Source organism: Dendrobates tinctorius, unplaced genomic scaffold (genome assembly GCF_039654945.1).
Source record: "Dendrobates tinctorius isolate UK_male_01 unplaced genomic scaffold, ASM3965494v1 ptg000184l, whole genome shotgun sequence".
NCBI lineage: Eukaryota > Metazoa > Chordata > Amphibia > Anura > Dendrobatidae > Dendrobates > Dendrobates tinctorius.
This window is the reverse complement of record NW_027361851.1, coordinates 2,887,360-2,914,542: the sequence shown is the minus strand read 5'-3', so window position 1 is coordinate 2,914,542 and position 27,183 is coordinate 2,887,360. Positions and strand designations below refer to the sequence as shown.

The 27,183-nt window shown below is 48.1% G+C and overlaps 1 protein-coding gene across 2 annotated transcripts in view; it reads left to right on the top strand.

The window, feature by feature from the left end:
• The window catches only part of TMEM273 (transmembrane protein 273), a 322,532-nt gene that overhangs the window by 127,001 nt on the left and 168,348 nt on the right, over window positions 1-27,183 (top strand). For both annotated transcript variants that reach the window (XM_073552071.1, XM_073552070.1), the window contains exon 2: window positions 24,069-24,107. In XM_073552071.1, coding sequence (XP_073408172.1) covers window positions 24,069-24,107 — 39 coding nt within the window. The remainder of the gene's footprint in view (window positions 1-24,068; window positions 24,108-27,183) is intronic.

Genomic DNA, 27,183 nt, shown 5'->3' with positions numbered 1-27,183 from the left:
CTGATTTTTGCTTACTGAGGTACAAAAAATCACCAAATATTCAACGTGTGCACGTGGCCTTATAGGTCATGCAATGCTCCCTGCTCCTTGACTTATTTATTTTGCCATTAATGGAGTTGTATGGGGGCTTGTTTTTTTGTCTTTTTTATTTGGATCACATAAAACATTTCAATTGCGTTATAGTTTACTTTTTTTTAGGGAGTTACCTTTTATGGCATCTACCGAAAAGGTTAATTTTATATTTTGATTGATCACACTTTTGCAGACAAAGGGATACCAAATATGCTTATTTTTATATCTTCATTCTTAGAGAGGGAAAAATTGAGTGATTTGAATGTGTTTATTTCTATTTTTAAAACCTTTTATTTTATACTTTTTTTTATTCACCTTAGGGGTCTTGAGGCTGTAATCTTTTTTTATCACTTGTTCTATATTCTGAAATGTTACTGTAGTGCAATGTTATCAAAATGATTTTCTCCCATGAAACCCTCCCAAAGGCTGATCTTTTAAGGGTGACTAAGATAGTAACAATGAATGTCTCAAGCAGTCCACTAGCTGCCCCGACCACCTATTGGAAACCACAATTGAATCGCGTTGGAAAGGGATGGTAGTCAATGCATGAACGCATTGACACTAACAGCATTTAAATGCTGTTGTCAGTGTTTGGACAGACATTTAATTGGTTAAACAGAAACAATCAGAGCTAGTTCTTTTGCTGCTGTTGGGGCTTTACATACTAGCGTTGATTCTCTCATGTGAGAGAATTGGGCAATTTTACTAATGACACTCGGCTCAAATACTGAGAAACTGGGTCTGAGCAGAAAAAGTAAATGAATGTGCATGCAAATTGTAATTACATATGAACACATGACCTTTACACAGAGAAAACCAAAAACAAAACAAATATCCTGGAATAAAAAAGTAAAATATATATTGCAAAAATTGCATGAAGGTAGTAATAATAGTAATAATAAGGGCATTTAGTTGGGACTGAACCACCAGTAATAGTATAGGCCAGACAGGATGGATTTTCCAACTCAGAAACAGGGCAGTCACACCAGTAGCGTAGCTACCGGGGGGGCAGAGGGGGCGGTCGCCCCGGGCCCCGAGCTCTCAGTGGGCCAACCAGAGTTGCGCTACTGTAACTGTATCGGCGTGCACAGCGTGCCTATACAGTTACATTCTGCGGCAGAGCAGGGAGGATCGATCTCCCTACTCTGCCGCCCAGCCGCTATGGGCCCTGAGAAGGCGGTGGGGGGACCCGGTGCCAGCAGTGCGCCCCCCACTCACAGCCAGCAATGTTGTCCTGGGCTATTCTGTGCGCACAGGACCTGTGATGAGGTCACGGGAGGGGCGGAGTCAGGGAGTCACATGATCAGGGGCTTCAGCTGCAGGGCTCTGCTGTGCTCGCTGGTTGTCATGGTGCAGGATGAGGTGAAGTAAGTTTCTGTGTGGGCTCAGGAGGGGTTTACAGGGTGGATGTAGCAGAGCTGTGTGTGTGTGTAGAAGGTGTACGGAGCAGAGATATGCATGTATGAGGTGTAAAGAGGAGCGGAGCTGCTTGTGTACGGAGCAGAGCCAAGTGTGTACAGGTTGGGGTGTACAGAGCACAGTTTTGTGTACGGGGTGTACGGAGCAGAGCCGTGTGTGTGCGGGTTGTACGGAGTGGAGCCGTGTGTGCAATGTGTAGGGATTGGAGCCGTATGTGTACGAGGTGTATGGTGCGGAGCCACGTGTGTACAAGGTGTACGGAGCAGAGCCGTGTGTGTATAGGGGGTATCAGGTGCAATAATAGGGACACATACGGAAGCAGCGGCTCAAGAAAGTATTGGGGTATCAGGTGCAGTAACAGGGACACATACGGCAGCAGCGGCTCAGCATTGGGGTATCAGGTGCAGTAATAGGGACACATACGGCAGCAGCGGCTCAGCATTGGGGTATCAGAAGGATGATGGGTTTGTGCAGGTTGGGGATACATGGTGATGGGGCTGGAATATGAGAAGTGAAACGTGTCGTTATATTCTCTGTAGCCGAGTTCTTGCTGGAGGAGCTGTCATTGTCGGTCTGGGCCAGATGGAAAAGACGTGAAAAGTGACCGATTCCATCAGAAAGATCGTCAGCGGTAAGACACCAACTATACCTGTGCTGTAATCACATATGTTTTGTAGGACTGGTATTTACCACTGACCATATTGCGGTAATATCCATGTTGGTCTTTATATAGGGATTATTTTCAGTAACAGCGCAGCCATCTCCTACATCCACTATTAGGGTGCGTCACCGAGTTGTAATCAAAGTTACCTAGTTAGGGGCCCACTCAGAAGTTTTGCCCCCCCCTGAACCGAAACCCTAGCTACGCCTCTGGGTCACACTCTTATATGCACAGAATGCACAATGAAACAAATGAGAAACTGGGTCTGAGCAGAAAAAGTAAATTAATGTGCATGCAAATTGTAATTGCATATGAACACATGACCTTTACACAGAGAAAACCAAAAGCAAAACACAAAACAAATTTCCTGAAATAAAAAAGTAAAAAATATATTGCAAAAATTGCTTGAAGGTAGTAAGGCTACTTTCACACTTGCTTTGTTTTGCAGCGCGTTTTTCCCGCAAAAAAACGCATAGAAGAAACGCATACAAATGCTGCGTTTTTTTCAAGCATTTTTATGAGCATGCATGAAAAAAACGCAGCGTTTGTATGCATTTTTAGTGCGTTTTTACCGCGTTTGCGTTTTTTTCCAACATTAGTTGGCCCCTCACACTAACCCAAACCATGACTTTACTAACCCTAACCCTAACCCTAACCCTAAACCCCCTTAACTCAGAGGGCGGTCACACCCTTATATGCACAGAATGCACAATGAAACAAATGAGAAACTGGGTCTGAGCAGAAAAAGTAAATTAATATGCATGTAAATTGTAATTGCATATGAACACATGACCTTTACACAGAGAAAACCAAAATCAAAACACAAAACAAATATCCTGGAATAAAAAAGTAAAAAATATATTGCAAAAATTGCATGAAGGTAGTAATAATAGTAATAATAAGGGTATTAAGTTAACATAATTTTGATCAAAATAATGTAGAAGCCATCCCGCCACGTCAAGGCAACCCTTGTGGGACTTTTTCTGCTCAGACCCAGTTTCTCATTTGTTTCATTGTGCATTCTGTGCATATAAGGGTGTGACCGCCCTGTTTCTGAGTTGGAAAATCCATCCTGTCTGGCCTATACTATTACTGGTGGTTCAGTCCCTCTGTCCTTGTTCACATTTACGTCACTTGACAAGTGGAAAGGTTTTAAATACAAGATTTAGGACTGTCCCACAAGGGTTGCCATTGACATGGCGGGATGGCTTCTACATTATTTTGATCACAATTATGTTAACTAAATGCCCTTATTATTACTATTATTACTACCTTCATGCAATTTTTGCAATATATTTTTTACTTTTTTATTCCAGGATATTTGTTTTGTGTTTTGTTTTTGGTTTTCTCGGCTCAAATACTGTCAGAGTTTGATCTGAGTGTCATCTGAGTGTGATTTGGTCCTCTCGCATGAGAGAATCGCAGCACAGATATGGAGAAGATGGAGAACGGTGTTAATGCCCCCCCCAAAAAAAATTCATGAAATGCTGGTTTTTGTTCATTCTGCGTCCCAAAAATCAGAATAAAAAGCGACCAAAAAATGTCACATGCCCAAAAATGGTACCAATAAGAACGTTAACTCGTCCTGCAAAAAATAAGACCTCACATGAGTCTGTGGGTCAAAATATGGAAAAATTATAGCTCTCAAAATGTGGTGATGCAAAAACTATTTTTTGCAATAAAAAGCGTCTTTTAGCAGGTGACAGCTGCCAAACATAAAAACCCACTATAAATAGTAAATCAAATCCCCCTTTATCATCCCATTAGTTAGGGAAAAATAATAAAATTTTAAAAAAAGTATTTATTTACATTTTCCCATTAGGGCTAGGGTTAGAGGTAGGGCTAGGGTTGAGATTAGGGTTAGGGGTGTGTTAGGGTTAGGGTTGAAGTTAGAATTGGGGGTTTTCCACTGCTTAGGCACATCAGGGGCTCTCCAAATGCGACATGGCATCTGATCTCAATTTCTGCCAATTCTGCATTGAAAAAGTCAAATGGTGCTCCTTCCCTTCCAAGCACTGCCATGCACCCAAACAGTGGTTTACCCCATATGTGGGGGTATCAGCATACTCAGGACAAATTGCACAACAACAACTTTTTGGGGTCCAATTTCTCCTGTTACCCTTGGGAAAATAAAAAAATTGGGGACTAAAAGATCATGTTTGTGGAAAAAATATGATTTTTTTATTTTCACGCCTGGGCATTATAAACCTCTGTGAAGCCCCTGGGGGTTCAAAGTGCTCACCATACATCTAGTTAAGTTCCTTGGGGGCTCTAGTTTCCAAAATGGGGTCAATTGTGGGGGGTTTCCACTGTTTAGGCACATCAAGTGCTTTCCAAACATGACATAATACCTGCAGACCATTCCATCAAATTCTGCATTCCAAAACGTCATTACTTCCTGTGGCAGGGCTAAGGGTCGTGTAATTGATGGGAGATATGTGCCTCATAAATGGCTTGTCTCTATAATGTAAGGCATAAGTAAAGCGTACCAGATATTATTATTGTGGTTGTTTGAAGGACCTGTGGTGAGGTCACAGTCAGGTGACCAGTCAGCTGCTGAGTTTGTGGTTGTGGCTACAGCCTTATAATGTGGCCTGCTCCTGAACCAGGGAGTTGTGTGTGGGGAGGACTAAGCCTCCCATGTGTGCTGAGACTCCTGCTCTGAGTCTACAACTACGGACATTTTGTGTTATTTTGCCTGAGCTAAAAGGCTATTTGTTTGGTGTTACGTTGCCTTGTGCATTTATGCCGTGAATAAACCGCAAGCACTGTTGAAGAACCTGTCTCATATTTGTCTCCCGCTGCACCTAAGCGAGCCACATCCCCACAATTGGTGGTACACGTGCGGGCAGCGGTCCCAGCAGAGACTTGAGACAGTTGCTGCATGTCCTGGGTGAAGTTTGCAGCGGGGCAACAAGTACTGCCGGGAATCATGGAGGACCTGCTGAAACACCTGGTCCAGTCCCAGGCACTGCAGCAGGAAACCAACAAGCTGTTGTTACAGCAGATCCAGCAAGGCCAGCAGGAGCAGCGGCAGCAGTTCCAGCAGAGCCAGCAGGAACAACGGCAGCAGATGCAGCTTCTGGCAACCGCCATCCAGGAGGGCAGGACGAGCGCCCCAACCCCAGGTCGGGCTGATGCCACCGACGTCGAGAAGGCGGTAAGACGCTCATTACAGAAAATGACCCCTGAGGATCATGTTGAGGCCTTCCTGACGGTGTTTGAAAGGGTGGCTGAGAGGGAAAAACTTCAGCCAGAGCGGTGGGCGGAGGTACTGGCCCCATACCTAACGGGGGAGCCCCAGAAGGCGTACTTTGACCTGACGGTACAAGATGCCAGAGAGTATCCCAAATTAAAAGCGGAAATTCTCGTCCGCTTGGGGGTAACAATGACTACCAGGGCACAGAGAGTGCATCGTTGGGCCTATCACCGGCACAAACCCCCGCGCTCCCAAATGTTTGACCTGTTGCACCTGGTCCAGAAATGGCTGCAGCCAGAGTCGGCTTCCCCGGCACAGATGGTAGAGCGAGTTGTGATGGATCGGTTTGTGCATTCTCTGCCGAGACCTCTACAGACTTGGGTTGCCCAGGGTGATCCCCAAAATGCTGATGAACTGGTTGGGCTGGTCGAGAGATACCAGGGGATGGAAGGATCCCTGGGGAAGCAGCCCATTCCGTATTGGGGGTCCCAGCAGGGGGCGGAGTCACAAAAAGGCGTGGTGCGTCCAAGGTCAAAAGGGGTGGGGGAGGCGGTGCCCAAGGTCCTCTTGGGTGTTATTTGCTGGAAATGTCATGAGCCAGGACATATAGCGGCCCGTTGTCCCCAGACCACCGAGCAGATGGACTGCAGCATGGGACGCCGTAGTTCATACTACGCATATCCAGCTTGCTGTGTGAACTCGCTACCTAACAAGGGGCCACAAGCGTGTCCCGTGAAGGTGAACGGTCGAGCAGCAATGGCGCTTCTGGACTCCGGGAGCTTGGTGACCCTTGTGAGGGCCAGTTTTCCTCTAAACATACTCCCGGGTAAAAAGATTGGTGTTCGGTGCATACATGGCGATGCAAAGGACTACCCTATGGCTAGGGTGAAGATTGAAACGGCGCATGGCACCGAGTCGCATGAAGTTGGTGTTGTTCGAGACTTGTTGCATCCCATAATTATTGGCCGGGATTTCTGTCTGTTTTGGGATCTGTGGGGGAGGGGTTCTGAGTGTGCTAGCAAGAGCAGGGAACCAATCCAACCCACTGAGGTATCGCCACCACCAGAGGCAGACGACTTTCCTTTATGTGTCCTTGTTGGGGATGAAGAGGAAGGGTCCCCTGTACCTGACATCCCGGAGTTAGGGGTGGCCGGGGAGAATTTTGGGACTGCCCAACATAGGGACCCCACACTAAGGGAAGCCTTTAACAATGTCACCGTCATTAATGGGGTTGCACAAGAGCCAGGAGCAGACACAAGGTTTCCCCATTTTATGTTGAGTGGGAAATTGTTGTACCGGGTCACGAAAATAAGGGAGGAGGTGGCAGAGCAGTTAATAGTACCAGGCCCCTATAGACGAAAAGTGTTGGACATGGCCCATTCACACATCTTGGGGGGACACCTGGGGGTGGAAAAAACCCAGGAACGGGTTGTACAGAGGTTCTATTGGCCTGGGTGTCACCGGGAAATAGTAAACTATTGCAGGTCCTGCCCGACATGTCAGTTAACTGCCCCCACATCTCATTTTCGGAACCCTCTTGTGCCACTGCCCATTATTGAGGTGCCATTTGAGAGAATTGCCATGGACTTGGTCGGTCCCTTAGTTAAATCAGCTCGGGGGCATCAGTATATATTAGTCATCCTGGACTATGCCACACGCTATCCTGAGGCCATTCCCCTGAGAAACTCCTCCGCGAAGAGTATAGCCCGTGAGCTGGTCCATGTGTTTTCCCGGACGGGTTTGCCGAAGGAGATCCTGACCGACCAGGGGACACCTTTTATGAGCAAAGTGATGAGAGAATTGTGCAGAGTCTTGCAAATTTCCCAGTTAAGGACTTCAGTGTACCATCCGCAGTCAGATGGCCTTGTTGAGAGGTTTAACAAGACACTGAAGAGCATGCTGAGAAAAGTCATAGAGGAAGATGGTAGAGACTGGGATTGTCTCCTACCGTATTTACTGTTTTCTATCCGTGAAGTTCCCCAGGCCTCCACGGGGTTCTCCCCCTTCGAGCTTCTGTACGGCCGGCATCCACGAGGTCTCCTAGATATAGCCAAGGAAACCTGGGAAGCCGAAGTCACGCCCCACAGAAGCGTCATTGAGCATGTGGCACTGATGCAGCAGAGGGTTGCGAAGGTGATGCCCATTGTTAAAGAACATCTCCGCCAGGCACAAGAGGCTCAGGCCAGGGTCTACAACCGGTCAGCCAGAGTGAGGCAGTTCAATCCGGGAGACCGAGTTCTCGTGCTAATCCCGACGGTGGAAAGTAAGTTCTTGGCCAAGTGGCAAGGGCCATATGAGGTGGTGGAGAAGCTGGGAGACGTAAACTACAAGATCCACCAACCCGGAAGACGGAAGCCATACCAGGTTTACCACATTAACCTTATCAAGCCATGTCAAGATAGAGAGCCAGGGGTAACTCCGTGCTTGCTGGGCAACCTAGAAGGGGAGGTTGGAGCCGTTACCATAGCGGAGACTCTGTCGAAGGCCCAGAAACAGCAGTGCCGGGAGTTACTCCAGAAAAACCGCGACCTGTTCTCAGAGTTGCCGGGGAGCACGAAGGTGGTGCAGCACGAAATTCTGACCGAACCACATGTGCGGGTGAACGTGAAACCCTATCGTATTCCTGAGGCCCGGCGAGAGGTAATCTCCAAGGAGGTGCAGCGTATGTTGAAGCTCGGGGTCATTGAGGAATCCAAGAGCGGCTGGTCGAGCCCGATTGTCCTGGTCCCAAAACCTGATGGTGAATGGAGGTTCTGCAACGATTACCGAAAGCTGAATGAGGTCTCCAAGTTCGACGCTTATCCCATGCCACGCGTTGATGAGCTCATCGAGAGACTTGGACCGGCCAGATACATAACCACTTTGGATCTGACAAAGGGATATTGGCAGATTCCCATGGCACAGGAAGCCAAGGAGAAGACGGCATTCTCCACACCAGACGGGTGCTTCCAGTATGTCCGGATGCCGTTTGGCCTACAGGGAGCTCCAGCAACCTTCCAGAGGGCGATGGATAGAATCCTTGCGCCTCATAAGCTATATGCTGCCGCATATCTAGATGATATCATCATCTTTACCCCGGACTGGGAGACTCACCTGGAGAAGGTCCAAGCAGTGTTTGATGCTCTAAGAGAGGCGGGGTTTACAATAAACCCGAAGAAGTGTGCCTTGGGGAGAGAAGAAGCCAAGTACCTCGGATATGTAGTGGGGCGTGGCGAGATCAAACCCCAAATCAATAAAGTGGAAGCAATTCAGACATGGCCGAGACCTCTGTCAAAGAAGCAAGTTAAAGCTTTCCTGGGGATTGTGGGATATTACAGGAGGTTCATCCCAAACTTCGCCACAATGGCTGCACCTCTAACTGATCTGCTTAAGGGGACGAAGTCAGTGATGGTCAGCTGGTCCGAAGAAGCAGAGTCAGCCTTCCAAGAAATGAAGGGAGCTCTTTGCAAGCAACCCGTTTTGGTGGCCCCAGACTTTAAACGTGAATTTGTCCTCCAGACAGATGCCTCAGATGTCGGGATAGGAGCAGTCCTCTCCCAAGAGATACGTGGGGAGGAGCATCCTGTTCTCTACTTGAGTAGGAAGTTGACTCCTTGTGAGAGAAATTACTCAGTTGTAGAGAAGGAGTGTTTGGCCATAAAATGGGCAGTGGACACATTACGGTACTACCTGGTGGGACGGAAGTTTAGATTAATATCCGACCATGCCCCACTCAGGTGGATGAGGGAAACAAAGGGCAAGAATGCTAGGGTCACCCGCTGGTTCTTAGCCATACAAGACTTCAGCTTCCATGTAGAGCATAGGGCCGGGAAGCTACATGGGAATGCCGATGCCCTCTCCAGAATCCCTTGCCTGGTAGGTGAAAGTGCCAAGCCCCACGGCTTTAGGCAGAGGGGGGAGGTATGTGGCAGGGCTAAGGGTCGTGTAATTGATGGGAGATATGTGCCTCATAAATGGCTTGTCTCTATAATGTAAGGCATAAGTAAAGCGTACCAGATATTATTATTGTGGTTGTTTGAAGGACCTGTGGTGAGGTCACAGTCAGGTGACCAGTCAGCTGCTGAGTTTGTGGTTGTGGCTACAGCCTTATAATGTGGCCTGCTCCTGAACCAGGGAGTTGTGTGTGGGGAGGACTAAGCCTCCCATGTGTGCTGAGACTCCTGCTCTGAGTCTACAACTACGGACATTTTGTGTTATTTTGCCTGAGCTAAAAGGCTATTTGTTTGGTGTTACGTTGCCTTGTGCATTTATGCCGTGAATAAACCGCAAGCACTGTTGAAGAACCTGTCTCATATTTGTCTCCCGCTGCACCTAAGCGAGCCACATCCCCACATTCCCTTCCGAGCCCCAACGTGTGCCCATAAAGTAATAGTTTTCTCCCACATTTGGGAACTCTGCCATGCGCCGAAACAGTGGTTCCCCCCACATATCAGGTATCAGTGTACTCAGGAGTAGAGTTGAGCGAAACGGGTCAAAAAAATTCAAAAGTCGCCGACTTTTGGCAAAGTCGGGTTTCATGAAACGAAACCCGACCCTAGGATGAGGTCGGCCACGAGGTCGGTGACTTACGCGCCAAAGTCCCGTTTCAAAAGTTTGTTTTGCGCTCTTTTTCAGCCAATCAGGATCCACGGACACTGTGGGCAACGTGATGACCTAGGCACGGGTCACCACCATCTTTCAGAAGGGCATGCAAGTGATTGGCTTGCTTTGGTGGGCGTCACAGGGGGTATAAAAGGGCGTGCACGCCGACCGCCATCTTACTTCTGCCGATCTTAGTATAGGGAGAGGTTGCTGCTGATTCTGTAGGGAGAGCGTTAGGCAGGGAAGAAGACAAAAGAACTGCTTCTGCTGCTAGCGATTTGGCCTGCACAACACACAAGTCACTGTGTGTGCAGTGCAAGGGGAGGCTATATTGTGGTGTATCAGTGGTGTTGGTTGTTGGGCTGCCTTCTAAGGTTTCCTGACACGCTGGCATTGCTGTTTACCCACTGCTCCGCAAACTGCTTTTTTAAAAGCAATCCAATCTCCCTTATCCTCTAGTCACTTTGGTCACAGCTGTGCCATCGAGCGTGTCACATAGCGCTCAGATATCAGTGGGCCTCACACAATCCACAAGTGTCCAGTGTCCAAAAGTGTACGCAGAGATTCAAAATCTCCATTATCCTCTCGTCACTTTGGTCACAGGCAGCTGTGCCATCGAGCGTGTCACATAGCGCTCAGATATCAGTGGGCCTCACACAATCTACAAGTGTCCAGTGTCCAAAAGTGTACCCAGAGATTCAAAATCTCCATTATCCTCTCGTCACTTTGGTCACAGGCAGCTGTGCCATCGAGCGTGTCACATAGCGCTCAGATATCAGTGGGCCTCACACAATCTACAAGTGTCCAGTGTCCAAAAGTGTACGCAGAGATTCAAAATTTCCATTATCCTCTCGTCACTTTGGTCACAGGCAGCTGTGCCATCGAGCGTGTCACATAGCGCTCAGATATCAGTGGGCCTCACACAATCCACAAGTGTCCAGTGTCCAAAAGTGTACGCAGAGATTCAAAATCTCCATTATCCTCTCGTCACTTTGGTCACAGGCAGCTGTGCCATCGAGCGTGTCACATAGCGCTCAGATATCAGTGGGCCTCACACAATCCACAAGTGTCCAGTGTCCAAAAGTGTACGCAGAGATTCAAAATCTCCATTATCCTCTCGTCACTTTGGTCACAGGCAGCTGTGCCATCGAGCGTGTCACATAGCGCTCAGATATCAGTGGGCCTCACACAATCCACAAGTGTCCAGTGTCCAAAAGTGTACGCAGAGATTCAAAATCTCCGTTATCCTCTCGTCACTTTGGTCACAGGCAGCTGTGCCATCGAGCGTGTCACATAGCGCTCAGATATCAGTGGGCCTCACACAATCCACAAGTGTCCAGTGTCCAAAAGTGTACGCAGAGATTCAAAATCTCCATTATCCTCTCGTCACTTTGGTCACAGGCAGCTGTGCCATCGAGCGTGTCACATAGCGCTCAGATATCAGTGGGCCTCACACAATCCACAAGTGTCCAGTGTCCAAAAGTGTACGCAGAGATTCAAAATCTCCATTATCCTCTCGTCACTTTGGTCACAGGCAGCTGTGCCATCGAGCGTGTCACATAGCGCTCAGATATCAGTGGGCCTCACACAATCTACAAGTGTCCAGTGTCCAAAAGTGTACGCAGAGATTCAAAGTCTCCATTATCCTCTCGTCACTTTGGTCACAGGCAGCTGTGCCATCGAGCGTGTCACATAGCGCTCAGATATCAGTGGGCCTCACACAATCCAAAAGTGTCCACTGTCCACAAGTGTGTGCAGAAATTCTAAATCTCCCCTGTCCTATAGACACCTTTTACCTTGTTTTACATTACTATATAGTTTGTTGGATTTTGTCTACATTTCTACCAAAAATGAGGAAGGCTGGTGGAAGAGGCCGTGGAATTGGGCGGGGGTTGGCAGCTGGTAATGATGGTGTTGGTGGTGGATCTGATGGTATTGGCAAGAGCAAAATAGGACCGAATGCAGGAGGTGCTGACCCTGCGTCATCGTCTGGCTACATAAGGCCTCGAACGCTTAGTTTTCTAGGAGTTGGCAAACCGCTTTTAAAGGCAGAGCATCAGGAAAAAGTTTTGTCTTACATTGCTGACTCAGCCTCCAGCTCTATCGCCTCCTCTTCTTCAGTTGTAAAAAGTAAAAGCACTGAGTCGTCATTGGAGGCTCATGTTCATGAACCACACCTTTCCTTGTGTCCTTCACCCCAACCAAGATTGAAGGATGACGCAGGCCATACTACTGATTACTCCATGGAGCTGTTTTCACATACCATGCCTGGATTATCAAGTCAAATGGTGAATTACCCAGGCCAAGATGAATCTGACATGGAGTGCACTGATGCACAGCCGCTGATGGATGATTCTGCTGGTACATTCACTCAGAGCACTACATTGTCCTCGCAGTGTACAGAGCCAGATTTTGACCCTGATGAGACTCAGGTGCCCCTTCCCGCACACTATACCACCATACACGGTGACACAGAGAAAGGTGCACATGACATAGAAGAGGAGGTGATGGATGACCCAGTTGTTGACCCAGATTGGCATCCATTGGGGGAAGAGGGTGCTGCTTCCAATAGCTCAGATGAGGAGCATCCACAGCAGACATCGACATCGCAACAGCTGTTATCTGGCAGGCCCGGAGCACTCCAAAGACAGGTTCCAAACATCAAAAGAGTTGCTGGACAGCTTGTCCAGAGGGTCAAAAGATCACAGCGTGCTAGGCCGCAAAATGTCTGCCAAAGTAGGAAGAGTGCAGTGTGGCACTTTTTTGAACAAAATCCTCATGATCAGGTCAAGGTTATCTGTAAGAAGTGCGCAAAGACCTTTAGCTGAGGGAAAAATCTGAAAAATTTGAATACCAGTTGCATGCTTAGACATTTAACCAGCATGCACTTGCAAGCGTGGACACAACACCAAACCTCAAGTGCCACATGTGCAACTGATCACAACGAAGGTAGTCAGCAACGCTACATTGTTTCCCCCACTGTAAGCCCACCGGTTAGCACAGCAGCAAATGTTGAGGTGTCGTTGCAAGGCCACAGCAGTCAGGGAATCCCACTGTTATATCAACGAAAGACTGATTCTAGGCCATCAGAAAGAACACCAACTCCATCACCATCATCAACCCTCTCTCAGTCCGCCCTGTCCACCGCTACTTCCACCATATGCAGCTCTCAAGTCCAGCTCACCCTCCCAGACACTATGAGTAGGTCAAGAAAGTACTCAGTCTCTCATCCGCGTACACTGGGTTTGAACGCCCACATTGCCAAACTAATCTCGTTTGAGATGATGCCCTTTCGGTTGGTGGAAAGCACAGCTTTCCGCGAACTCATGGCCTATGCAGTACCACGCTATGACCTACCCAGTCGCCACTTCTTCTCTCGCAAAGCCATCCCAGCCCTCCACCATCATGTGAAAGACCGCATTGTCCATGCACTCAAGCAGTCAGTGAGCGGAAAGGTGCACCTCACAACTGATGCATGGTCCAGTCGGCATGGCCAGGGCCGTTACGTGTCCATCACTGCGCACTGGGTTAATGTGGTGGGTGCAGGGTCCACAGGGGACAGCGGTGGTGGGACAGTGCTGCCTAGCCCACGGTATAGGAAACAGTTGGCTGTAGGCGTTTGACCCTCCTCCTCCTCCTCCTCCTCCTCCTCCTCCTCCAGAAGCGAAAGCTCGTCCACAGAGCGCAGTCGTACGAGCACTCCATCTGCAGCTGCCACTGTTGCACACGATGTGTCCCCCTATCGAGCAGCTAGTGGAAAGCGTCAGCAGGCTGTGTTGCCGTAATTTTGTGGCAGCCATAGCCATTTCAAAACTCAGCCACATACCTTGCTTGGCTCACACATTGAACCTGGTGGTGCAGTGCTTCCTCAAAAATTATCCGGAGTTAACAGCCCTGCTCCAGAAGGTGCGAAGACTGTGCGCGCACATCCGCCGGTCGCCTGTACACTCCGTTCGTATGCAGAAGCTGCAGCGATTGCTCCACCTTCCCAACCACCACCTCATTATCGACATTGCAACAAGGTGGAACTCCACCCTGCACATGGTGGAGCGGCTGTGCGAGCAGAGGCAGGCCATAATGCATTTGTGGGAGGATACACGGCCAGGCACTTTGAGAGGAGACATGGAGTTGACAGGCGTGCAGTGGTCGAAGCTGAAAGACCTTTGTAAAGTCCTTCAGTGTTTTGAGGAATGCACACGGCTGGTAAGCGCAGACGACGCCATCCTAAGCATGAGCATCCCACTTATGCGTCTGCTCATGCAAACTTTGACGCATCTTAAGGAGCAGGCGTCTGCAGCCAATGTTGATGAGGAGGAAGAGGAGGAGGGAATCCTTGATGACATTCAGCCATTGTCTGCTCAGGGACCTCTCCTGGACGAAGTGGAGGAAGAAGAGGAGGAGGAGGAGGAGGATGATGGGGATGAATACTTAGGGGAGGAGGATGCATCTCGTGGGGCAAGTGAAAATGTTGGCGTGGCAAGGTCTGGTACAGGGTTTGTGCGTGACTGGAGGGATGTGGATTTGCCAGAAAGTGCTCCTCCACCCAGCACTCGCAGTGCATCATTGACACCGGGAACATTGGCCCACATGTCAGATTATGCCTTGCGGATCCTAAAAAGGGACCCCCACATTGCCAAAATGATGAATGATGACGACTACTGGTTGGCCAGCATCCTGGATCCACGCTATAAAGGCAAATTACAAAACATCATGCCACAGGAGAACCTTGACCTAATATTGGCTAATAAACAAGCAACTCTGGTAAATCGGTTGCTTGAGGCATTCCCAGTACACAGCAGCGGTGATGGTTCTCACACGAGCCGTACGGGCCGGGGGCAGCTTGGCAGAGGTGTTCGTGGTGCACACAGCAGAAGTGGTGTTGGAGACAGGGGTTTCATGACAATGTTGTGGACTGATTTTTCAAATACCGCTCACACAACTGGTAATACTGCATTGATGGAAAGTGACAGGAGACAGCAGTTGTCAACTATGGTTACAAACTACTTTTCCTCCCATATCGATGTTCTCCCACACAGGTCATTCCCCTTTGACTATTGGGCCGCTAAACTGAACACCTGGCCTGAATTGGCCCAATATGCCTTACAGGAGCTCGCTTGCCCAGCTGCAAGTGTGCTATCGGAAAGAGTCTTCAGTGCAGCTGGATCAATCCTTACAGAAAAAAGGACCCGTCTGTCAACCCAAATTGTGGATGATCTAACCTTCATTAAAATGAACCACGCATGGGTTTCCAAGGATTTTGTCCCACCTTCCCCTGATGACACATAGGGTGACAGAAAAATGGCTTGCTTTGGTCCACCTCTTCCTGGTACTTCACCTATTTCGCCTTTTGCATCAGCTGAATGTCCAACATCAACATATGCCACTTTCTAAAACTCCCTAACTGTGCTGCCTCCCCCCCCATGGCCGGGGTCACCACCTACCGCACGACACCGTGCGAGTGCCGTTGCCCTGGACAGGTGGGTAGGCCGACTCTTGGGCGCGGGCACTGGCACAGGGTCCCTCATAGTGCAATCAAGTGTCTCTGACGGCGGTGGTGCACACCCGCCGTCAGACACACCGCTGTACTATGAGGGGCCCAGTGCCAGTACCGACACCCACGAGTGGGCCCCCCTTGCTTGGGCAGGGCCCCAGCATTTGCAATCTTTACCTCTCCCTGCTCCTCCTCTGTGTAATCTGGGCCGTCAAATCCATACTGTGCCTGACACCGTCTGAGCCTGCCTCCTGAGACATATATTTTGAATGTGTACGCTATCCATACATGTTATCCGGGGATACGGTACCCTTTCTAACCTTTGTGCAATGACGTGCAATCCATACTGGGCCTAACACCGTCTGAGCCTGCCTCATGCTGTATAGACATATATTTTGAATGTGTACGCTATCCATACATGTTATCCGGGGATACGGTACCCTTTCTAACCTTTGTGCAATGACGTGCAATCCATACTGGGCCTAACACCGTCTGAGCCTGCCTCATGCTGTATAGACATATATTTTGAATGTGTACGCTATCCATACATGTTATCCGGGGATACGGTACCCTTTCTAACCTTTGTGCAATGACGTGCAATCCATACTGGGCCTAACACCGTCTGAGCCTGCCTCATGCTGTATAGATATATATTTTGAATGTGTACGCTATCCATACATGTTATCCGGGGATACGGTACCCTTTCTAACCTTTGTGCAATGACGTGCAATCCATACTGGGCCTAACACCGTCTGAGCCTGCCTCATGCTGTATAGACATATATTTTGAATGTGTACGCTATCCATACATGTTATCCGGGGATACGGTACCCTTTCTAACTTTTGTGCAATGACGTGCAATCCATACTGGGCCTAACACCGTCTGAGCCTGCCTCATGCTGTATAGACATATATTTTGAATGTGTACGCTATCCATACATGTTATCCGGGGATACGGTACCCTTTCTAACCTTTGTGCAATGACGTGCAATCCATACTGGGCCTAACACCGTCTGAGCCTGCCTCATGCTGTATAGACATATATTTTGAATGTGTACGCTATCCATACATGTTATCCGGGGATACGGTACCCTTTCTAACCTTTGTGCAATGACGTGCAATCCATACTGGGCCTAACACCGTCTGAGCCTGCCTCATGCTGTATAGACATATATTTTGAATGTGTACGCTATCCATACATGTTATCCAGGGATACGGTACCCTTTCTAACCTTTGTGCAATCACATGCAATCCATACTGGGCGTGAGAACGGCTGGCGAGCTGTTAAGCAAGCTACAGCACCTGTCCAGACAAGTACAGGGATTCCCTAGCGAGGAGACTTATTTGATTGTTTTCAATGTTGGGACAGCAATTTTTGGGGAGCACTATACTCTGGAGAATGATAGATGGGGCCCACCATACACTGGAACATTCCAAAGGTGGACATCAGACACTGGAGCAGCATTTACAGGGCCCATTATACACTAGAGCATTAGAAATGGTGCCCATTATGTTTGGAGCATTATTTGGGCCCATAAGACAGTGGAGCTTCATCCATGGGGACCAACATATACTGTAGCATTATGTGGAGCTCATCATATACTGTTTCAAACATTATATGGGACCAATGATTCTGTATGGAGAAATAGATGGGCCTCGTCATGAGATGTAAAAAGTGAGGTATTTTTCATTGTACTATACCGCTATTTCTCTGCCGTTTCGGAGCATGATGAGTTGTGGTATGTGTTAAAGGGGCGCTCTTTCGCCCAGGGCACATGAAAACCTGGAGCCAGCCCTCCCCCCCCACAGTTTGTAGCCAAATAACCCCCATTTTTCAGTGCGTAACTTGTAATATGAAGTTAATTAAGGTTGACAAGCTTAAGAAAGAAGAATTGATGCTTTTGGCATTCAAATGGGCACTGTAGGTGTGTTTCCTGTCCTCCTCTCACTGCCGACTTTTATTCCCCATTGACTTACATTGGGTTTCGTGTTTCGGGACGACCCCGACTTTTCCCTATAATCGGACGATCTTGCTCGACCCGACTTTTGGAAAAGTCGGGTTTCACGAAACGAAACACGACCCTAAAAAAACAAAAGTCGCTCAACTCTACTCAGGACAAATTGCACAATAAATTTTGCAGTCCAATTTCTCCTGTTAACCTTGGTAAAATAAAAAAAATTGGATCTGAAGTAATTTTTTTGTGAAAAAAAGTTAAATGTTCATTTTTTTTCAACATTCAAAAAATTCCTGTGAAGCACCTGAATGGTTAATAAACTTCTTGAATGTGGTATTGAGAATGGTGTCACTTTTGGGTATTTTCTATCATATAGACCCCTCAAAGAGACTTCAATTGTGTCCCTAAACAATAATGGTGTTGTAAAAATCGCTGGTCAACTTTTAAACCTCATAACAAAAAAAATTTGGGTTCCAAAATTGTGCTGATGTAAAGTAAACATGTGGTAAATGTTATTAAGTTTTTTGTGTGCCATATCTCTGTGATTTAAGGGCATACAAATTCAAAGTTGGAAAAATGTGAAAGTTTTAAAATTTTTCACAAATAAACGCAAGTTATATCAATTAAATTTTGCCACTAACATGAAGTACAATATGTCACGAGAAAACAATGTCAGAATCACCAGGATCCATGGAAGCGTTCCAGAGTTATTACTTCATAAAGGGACAGTGGTCAGAATTGTAAAAATTGACCCGGTCATTAAGGTTCAATCCACCCTTGGGGCTAAAGGGGTTAAAGGATAAGGCCCAATGGGTTGTCATCTTTCCCACAGGTCTCAGATACAACTTTAGTCCTGGTTTTCAGGATAGGTGGCATATCCCCCTCTCTGGCTTTCCTAACCCTCGGGGATCTTCTTCACCTATAGCAGCATATCTGGATTGCGATACCTTCCTCCACATGTAGTCTGAGTCTATTCTTTCATCTAGCTTCACCAGCTGAGTATGCCCCTGGCCCCCAACGTCCATCTCGAGGTTGCCCTTGGCCATTAGGCGGAATCACATGGAAGGTATTTACGGCAATCTGCTGTCACGAATATTGAACTTTCGACATCCCTAGCAGCCCACTGTTCCTGATGCATATGCACTCCTGCCCTCGCATTAACTGAACTGTCACTTCCTGCCTTTGTCTCTAACACTCAGTTCCCCCCTGCAAATGGGTTGTCCACTACAGTTAACCATGTCCCAGCTAACTGCAGCCCCATGGGGTATTCTAACTGTACCACATACAAGTACATAAACACATTTAACCCTTGGGGGTCTGGAAGCAATCCTTGAGCTTCCACCACCGTTACAGCAGCACAGGGGGGACCTGCTGCATCCTGTTTGTGCATTTTTGTCTAGACATGATATTGCAAGTATAGCCATTTTTCTCTCTGTGATACAACACCATTAAGCAAAAGGCACCATTAATACCATGAAAACCCAGAAGATCTCCAAACAAGTCAGGTACAAAGTTGTTGAGGTACATGTCAGGGATGGGTTATGTCAGGAATATGATTTTTTTTTACTGTTCTAGTCACACATACAGCGCTCTGCTACATCCCATTGATTTTTGAAAGGCCAGGCAGGCACAATTCACACACAGCAGCCCCCATCCTCTTTCCCCCTCCCTCTGGCTGTTACAGCGTGGTGTAATGTGTAACGTGAGACCCTAGCAGCACAAGAGTAGTTTATGACCCTAAACTGTTGGAAGCAGTTCGTGAAGCACATGCTCTCTTTGTCTAGTACAGTGTTCATTTTTAGATCAAATATACAGTAATAGCACCGATTAATCATATATACAAGAAACCTATATTGGTGAGATCTACATCATTAGAGCTATTCATCACAGCATTTTTGGATCTCCTCGCTCACTAGGAACTGAGAAACGGGTATCTGCTTCCCCGTAATATCTAGAGATATGATGTTTAGTCTCAAATGGAAGATGATGTTGTAAGTAGACATATAATACTTCCGTCGTCCCTCTATGAGCTTCACCCCAAGAGTTATGGCCAATAAATTGTTTTTCATAACTTTCCAAAGGTGGTGTATCCAGCCACCTGGTGAGGTCAGCATGGGGGGGGAAGTCCATAAGTTTATGGGCTAACTATAAAACAGGAACAGCCATTTTGCAAGTTGTTCAGACCTGGGTAGGACAGCATATACCATCAATGCTGGGGACTGAATCTTTGCCTTTGGGAACCCCTTCCCCCATCTCCACATGGCATGCCATTGACTGAAATATGTAAGTTCATCTTTAATCCATTTTTATTTTGTAATTGCCTGTATATATTGTATCTGTCTCTCTTTGTAACATCTTTTTTACTTTTGTAAACACTGACTATTCTTTTTGGAGTAAAATCTATAAAACTTTACTAGCTTTGTTCTCCTTGCTCTAAATTTAACCCCCACGTCCTCCGTGCTAAAACTACACTAGTGGTGGGTTGGCTCCTGACCTGATATTGATTTTAATATCAGAACTAGGAGCTGGGGCAGCAAAGTGTGTTCTGGGGTATTTGGTAGATTCTGGCAGGGACGGAATGGAGGTTTTACATGTGTATTTCCGGCCTGAGACTGGGGATATTCATACTACCCTCCCTGCAGATTGCCAATAGCCAGTACACAGCAAGGCAGCCTTTCTGGTGACTACTTATATCCTAGGTGTAGTTCCCTGACTGACTTGAGGTTAATATGGCTCCAGAGAGTTGCAAGTTCCAAACCAGAACTGTAAGGTGGGATATAACAAGTTCCTGATGAACTGGGGGTAACCAAACACCCCCCGGTTCATGACAGGTTATTAAAAAATATCCCAATCTCTAATGATCCCCCATAGCAACAACAAATCCATTATCATCAAATGGAAAGAATATAGTACTGCAATAAACCTGCCAAGAGAGAGACACCTATCAAAACTCTCAGCCTGAGCAACTAGGGCACTGTGACCAAAGGTAATACTGAAGGAGCTGCAGTGTTCCTAAGCAGAGTCTGTAGTATCTGTCCATACAACCACAATAAGGTGGCCTTCATGGAAAAGTGGGCAGAAAACACCTTTACTTAGACAGAAAAATTGTAAGACTTGTTTTGAGTTTGCATAAAGACATATCGTAGACTCCCCAAATGTTTAGAGGAAGGTGCTGTGATCAGATGGGACCAAAATTGAACTGTTTGAATACCAAGGTAAATGCTGTCTGGTGTCAGACCAATACAAAACCAATACACCTCATCACCCCAAGACCACAATCCCCACAGTGAAACATGGTGGTGGCAGCATCATGCTTTGGGGATGATTTTTGGCAACAGGGAAAATGTTCCAAATCGAGGGGAAGATGGATGGTGCGAAATACAGGAATATTCTTTTCAAAATCTGTTTCAGTCTGACAGTGATTTGAGACTGGGATGGAAGTTCACCTTCCAACAAGACAATGACCCAAAACATACTGCTAAAGCAACACTTGAGTGGTTTAAGTGGAAATATGCAAAAGTTTTGCAGTGGCCTAGTCAAAGAATAGATCCAAATACAATTGAGACTCTGTGGTCAGACTTGAAGATTTTGGTTCACCAGAGGAAACCATCTAACTTGAAGGAGCTGAAGCAGTTTTGCCTTGAGGACTGGGCAAAAATGCCAGTAGCAATATGTGGAAAGCTCATCGAGGCTTATCCAAAGCAACTTTCAGCTATAGTTGCCTCAAAAGGAGGTTCTACAGAGTACTGACTTTAGGGGGGGGGAATAGTTATGCACACTGAATATTTCAGTTATTTTATCCTATTTGTTGTTTGCTTCACAATAAAAAGAAATGTCCACCGTTGTATCCATATACTGATATTCATGGCTCCCTCACCATCCAATTCTGGTATGCATGGCACCCCTCACCCCTCATCCCTATATCGTGGTATGCATGGTACCCCCTCATCCCTATCGTGGTATGCATGATGCCCTCACCCACCAATCCTGGTATGCATAGTGCACTCACCCCCTCAATCCTGGTCTGCATGGTGCCCTTACCCCCCAATTCTGGTATGCATGGTCCTCTCACCCTCCTATCCTGGTATGCATGGTCCTCTCACCCCCCAATCCTGGTATGCATGGTCATCTGACCCCACCAATCCTGGTATGCATGGTGCCCTCACCCCCCAATCCTAGTATGCATGGTCCTCTCACCCCCCAATCCTGGTATGCATGGTCCCCTCACCCTCCTATCCTGGTATGCATGGTCCCCTCACCCTCCTATCCTGGTATGCATGGTCCTCTCATCCCCCAATCCTGGTATGCATGGTCCCCTCACCCCCCAATCCTGGTATACATGGTCCTCTCACCCCCCTATCCAGTTATGCATGGTCCTCTCACTCACCAATCCTGGTATGCATGGTCCTCTCACCCCCCTAACCTGGTATGCATGGCCCTCTCACCCCCCTATCATAGTATGCATGGTCCCCTCACCCCCCTTTCCTGGTATGCATGGTCTCCTCACCCACCTATCCTGGTATGCATGGTCCTCTCACCCATCAATGCTGGTATGCATGGTCCTCTCACCCATCAATCCTGGTATGCATGGTCCCCTCACCCCCCCAATCCTGATATGCATGGTCCTCTCACCCCCCAATCCTGGTATGCATGGTCCTCTCACCCCCCAATCCTAGTATGCATGGTCCCCTCACCCCCAATCCTGGTGTGCATGGTCCTCTCACCCCCCTATCCTGGTATGCATGGCCCTCTCACCCCCCCCTATCCTGGTATGCATGGTCCCCTCACCCCCCAATCCTAGTATGCATGGTCCCCTCACCCCCCAATCCTAGTATGCATGGTCCCCTCACCCCCCAGTTCTGGTATGCATGGTCCCCTCACCCCCCCAATCCTGGTGTGCATGGTCCCCTCACCCCTCCGATCCTGGTATGCATGATCCCCTCACCCCCCAATCCTGGTCTGCATGGTCCCCTCACCCCCCAATCCTGGTATACATGGTCCTCTCACCCCCCTCTCCTGGTATGCATGGTCCTCTCACCCACCAATCCTGGTATGCATGGTCCTCTCACCCACCAATCCTGGTATGCATGGTCCCCTCACCCTCCTATCCTGGTATGCATGGTCCTCTCACCCCCCAATCCTGGTGTGCATGGTGCCCTCACCCACCTATCCTGGTATGCATGGTCCTCTCACCCCCCAATCCTGGTATGCATGGTCCTCTCACCCCCCAATCCTGGTATACATGGTCCTCTCACCCCCCTATCCTGGTATGCATGGTCCTCTCACCCACCAATCCTGGTATGCATGGTCCTCTTACCCCCCTAACCTGGTATGCATGGCCCTCTCACCCCCTATCCTGGTAGGCATGGCCCTCTCACCCCCCTATCGTATGCATGGTCCTCTCACTCCCCTATCCTAATATGCATGGTCCCCTCACCCCCCTTTCCTGGTATGCATGGTCTCCTCACCCCCCTATCCTGGTATGCATGGTCTTCTCACCCACCAATCCTGGTATGCATGGTCCTCTCACCCACCAATCCTGGTATGCATGGTCCCCTCACCCCCCCAATCCTGGTATGCATGGTCCTCTCACCCCCCAATCCTGGTAAGCATGGTCCCCTCACCCCCCAATCCTGGTGTGCATGGTCCTCTCACCCCCCTATCCTGGTATGCATGGCCCTCTCACCCCCCTATCCTGGTATGCATGGTCCCCTCACCCCCCAATCCTGGTATGTATGGTCCCTCTCACCCCCCAATTCTGGTATGCATGATCTCCTCACCCCCCAATTCTGGTATGCATGGTCCCCTCACCCCCCCAATCCTGGTATGCATGATCCCCTCACCCCCCAATCCTGGTATGCATGGTCCTCTCACCCCCCTCTCCTGGTATGCATGGTCCTCTCACCCACCAATCCTGGTATGCATGGTCCTCTCACCCCCCTAACCTGGTATGCATGGCCCTCTCACCCCCCCTATCCTGGTATGCATGGCCCTCTCACCCCCCTATCCTAGTATGCATGGTCCTCTCACTCCCCTATCCTAATATGCATGGTCCCCTCACCCCCTTTTCCTGGTATGCATGGTCTCCTCACCCCCCTATCCTGGTATGCATGGTCCTCTCACCCACCAATCTTGGTATGCATGGTCCTCTCACCCCCCTATCCTGGTATGCATGGCCCTCTCACCCCCCTATCCTGGTATGCATGGACTGTGCAGGCGCGGATTCATGTCTTGAGTGGGCGTGTTATGGTGGCGGACTCGACGCCTGCACAGTCCTCGCTTTCTGCCGCGATGTTCTTGAAGACACACTGCAGTGTGTCTTCAAGAAAATGGTGGCGGTAAGTGCGGACTGCGCAGGAGCCAATTCCGGCGCTACAACACGCCCACTCCAGACATCACCTGAAGACGCAAGACCCCGCTGGCAACAGCAACATCGGGTTCGGTAAGGTGTTGCGGAAATTGCGGTATGCGTTCAGTGCTTACGCATATCGCAATCTCCTGGGGGGATGCGTCACTCTGTGGGGGATGCGTAACTCTGGGTCCAGACTGCGCAGGCGCGTCGCGCTTGCGCAGTCTATAAAGGCTTCAGACAGAGTGACGCTCCCCCCGGTTATATTATAGATGTTGCATACTTATGATGTAATCAGAAGTACAGCGAATAATATGGTTGTTATTTATTCTGTGTTTTTAGGCTTTGCTCATTGTAACGGAAAAGTAGAAGAAGGATTTGGTAAGTTAAAACAAAAAGGTAGGAAACTACTTTTACATAAAATGCAAACCAAAAGAGGCTAATATATCATAGCTCATCCATCACAACGAGAAATGAAACCCCAAAACAGAAAATGGAGCAGAGAGCAATAGAATACAAATATATATAATATTTTATTATTTTCAAAATGTATAATAAAATACAAGTAATAAATCAATCAAAAATTACAATATATAAGGGAGTCAGCGACACTTAGAATCCACCTACAGATAAGAGAGGGTATCCAGTATGGCAAATGGCAAGACAATAGCACAAAGAGTGGCTTCACATAGTGTGTGTGTGTGTGTGTATATATATATATATATATATATATATATATATATATATATATATACACAAATATAATAAAATGTATAAAAATGCAAAGTTGCAGATTTTAATAGGTATATATGAGAAGGTGAGATTTTTATCTCCAATAGAATTTTAAGCATGGAATGGAGCGGGCTCACTCCAAGCGAAGAGCTGTTTCAGCTCCTAAATTTTTCAAACCTCTTGAGCTGTCAGAGCCAGAGGTCTTATCCCCTGAGCCCATGGAGGTGTCTCATACTAATTTTAATACGGACTCAGACCAGGAATACGTTTGCGGTTGTCAACACGTATGTGCGGTTTCTCCGGAAGCCAGCTCCCCGCAATGGTCAGAGTCTGAGCCGGTTGTCGAGACCTTTGTCCCTCCTCATCTTAAGGCTCAGGTACTCGACTGGGCGCATGACTCTAATGCATCTCGCCACCGAGGCTACATGCAAGTGTCGAAGCTCTTGGCCGGAGCGTATTGGTGGCCCCATAGAGCTCGGGACATCAAAAAATGTATCCAGGCCTGTACCTCTTGTGCTCAGGATACCCTTCCTAGGTGGAGACCGGTGATGGTCGCCGATTCACGGCGGCGCTCTGCTACAGCACCTGCTCCCGTTATTTCTCAGGTTTCCCTTCTGAAACCTGGTGACCTTGATTCCACTAATGCCATCCAAGTGTCCCGGTTCACGGTAACACCTACCAGGACACTAAGCTCGCCTTTGGACGAGTTTGAGCCCTATGCCACTGTTGGGCATGGGATGGTGGACCGGAGGTTTCAGGGAGGAGGGGGCCCTAGGAGGGGGGGTAATGTTAGGAATCTGGTTTTTATCATGCCTATGCGGCAATCCAGAGCCTCACATTTGTCTCCAGAAGCTAAGTCCTTCTTCCCAGCTTCTGAGCATGCTCATGGGAAGAGCTCCCATTGGAGTTCAGGAGTCAGGTGCTCAGGTCCTGCTCCTGATTCCATTGGTTCTGCTCAAGGCTCTGGAGATTTCCGGCAGGTCCCGTACGCTATAAAAAGTGCGCATGGCCGTTCCGCCATGCGCTAGTATTTCATACTTGCTGCTGTGTGTTTGCTGATGGATGCTTGGACTGGTGAATGACTCATTAAATATCCCCTTCCTTGGTTATTGCGTGTGTGTGAGTGATTGTGTTTAGCCAGTATTAGCGCCAGCGCGCCCAAGCTTCAGCCTTGCCAGCAGCTAAGCGTCCTGCATCGCGCTGCCAGTGTAGCGGTGCCTTTTCTGCAGCTCAGTTCTCGCCGCGCTGCGGTAGCAGCTGTTCGGGTGTTCGCAGTTGCGACTTCCCGCATCCTATTTTTACGGTAGGTCTAGAGGGGATAGTCCTGGTGTTTAAGGCTATTTCTGTGACCTCTAATACCGTGTCCACATCGCTGAAGTCTGTGACCCTATACAGATTCAGCGTTATTTATGTTTTTGATGGCAGCTCTGTGCATATAACAGAGTCTGCTTTGGTGCACTGGGTGTAGCTAAAACCCTGTGCACATTACCGCCTGAGTGCCCTGCCTCTTTTAGCAGCGGTTACTCCATCTACCGCACGGTGGACCCCGAGCGGTGAACGCACTTTATTTAATTATTTAGTGCGTTACACCGCTCATAACACTTGGTTGCTGAGAGCTGGACTCAAGCATGCTTGACTTTTTGGGCAGGAGCTGAGCTCATCTTTGGGACTCTGTTACTGAACTTCTGCAATTGGTGGTGACTAGAGTTGAGCGACTTTTGTTTTTTTATGGTCGAGTTTCGTTTCGTGAAACCCGACTTTTCCAAAAGTCGGGTCGAGCAAGATCGGCCGATTATAGGGAAAAGTCGGGGTCGTCCCGAAACACGAAACCCAATGTAAGTCAATGGGGAATAAAAGTCGGCAGTGAGAGGAGGACAGGAAACACACCTACAGTGCTCATTTGAATGCCAAAAGCATCAATTCTTCTTACTTAAGCTGGTCAACCTTAATTAACTTCATAATACAAGTTACGCACTGAAAAATGGGGGTTATTTGGCTAAAGTTGTGGGGGGGTAGGGCTGGCTCCAGGTTTTCATGTGCCCTGGGCGAAAGAGCGCCCCTTTAACACATAATACCACAACTCATCATGCTCCGATACGGCAGAGAAATAGCGGTATAGTACAATCTTTTTACATCTCATGACGAGGCCCATCTATTTCTCCATACAGAATCATTGGTCCCATATAATGTTTGAAACAGTATATGATGAGCTCCACATCATGCTACAGTATATGTTGGTCCCCATGGATGAAGCTCCACTGTCTTATGGGCCCAAATAATGCTCCAAACATAATGGGCCCCATTTCTAATGCTCTAGTGTATAATGGGCCCTGTAAATGCTGCTCCAGTGTCTGATGTCCACCTTTGGAATGTTCCAGTGTATGGTGGGCCCCATCTATCATTCTCCAGAGTATAGTGCTCCCCAAAAATTGCTGTCCCAACATTGAAAACAATCAAATAAGTCTCCTCGCTAGGGAATCCCTGTACTAGTCTGGACTCCTCGTCGTCCCCATCTTCCATCTCACTGCACAGTATTTCAACCTTGCAAGTGCTGTGATCCTGAGCAAGCAGGGGGGGCCCACTCGTTGGCGACGGCACTGGCACAGGGCCCCTGATAGTACGGTGGTGTGTCTGATGGCGGATGGGCCGAACCTGCACTTTCATCTGCAGCTTCCTCTTTGTCACCGTGTAAGATGGAACTGTATATGGGAAGGGTAACCTGAGT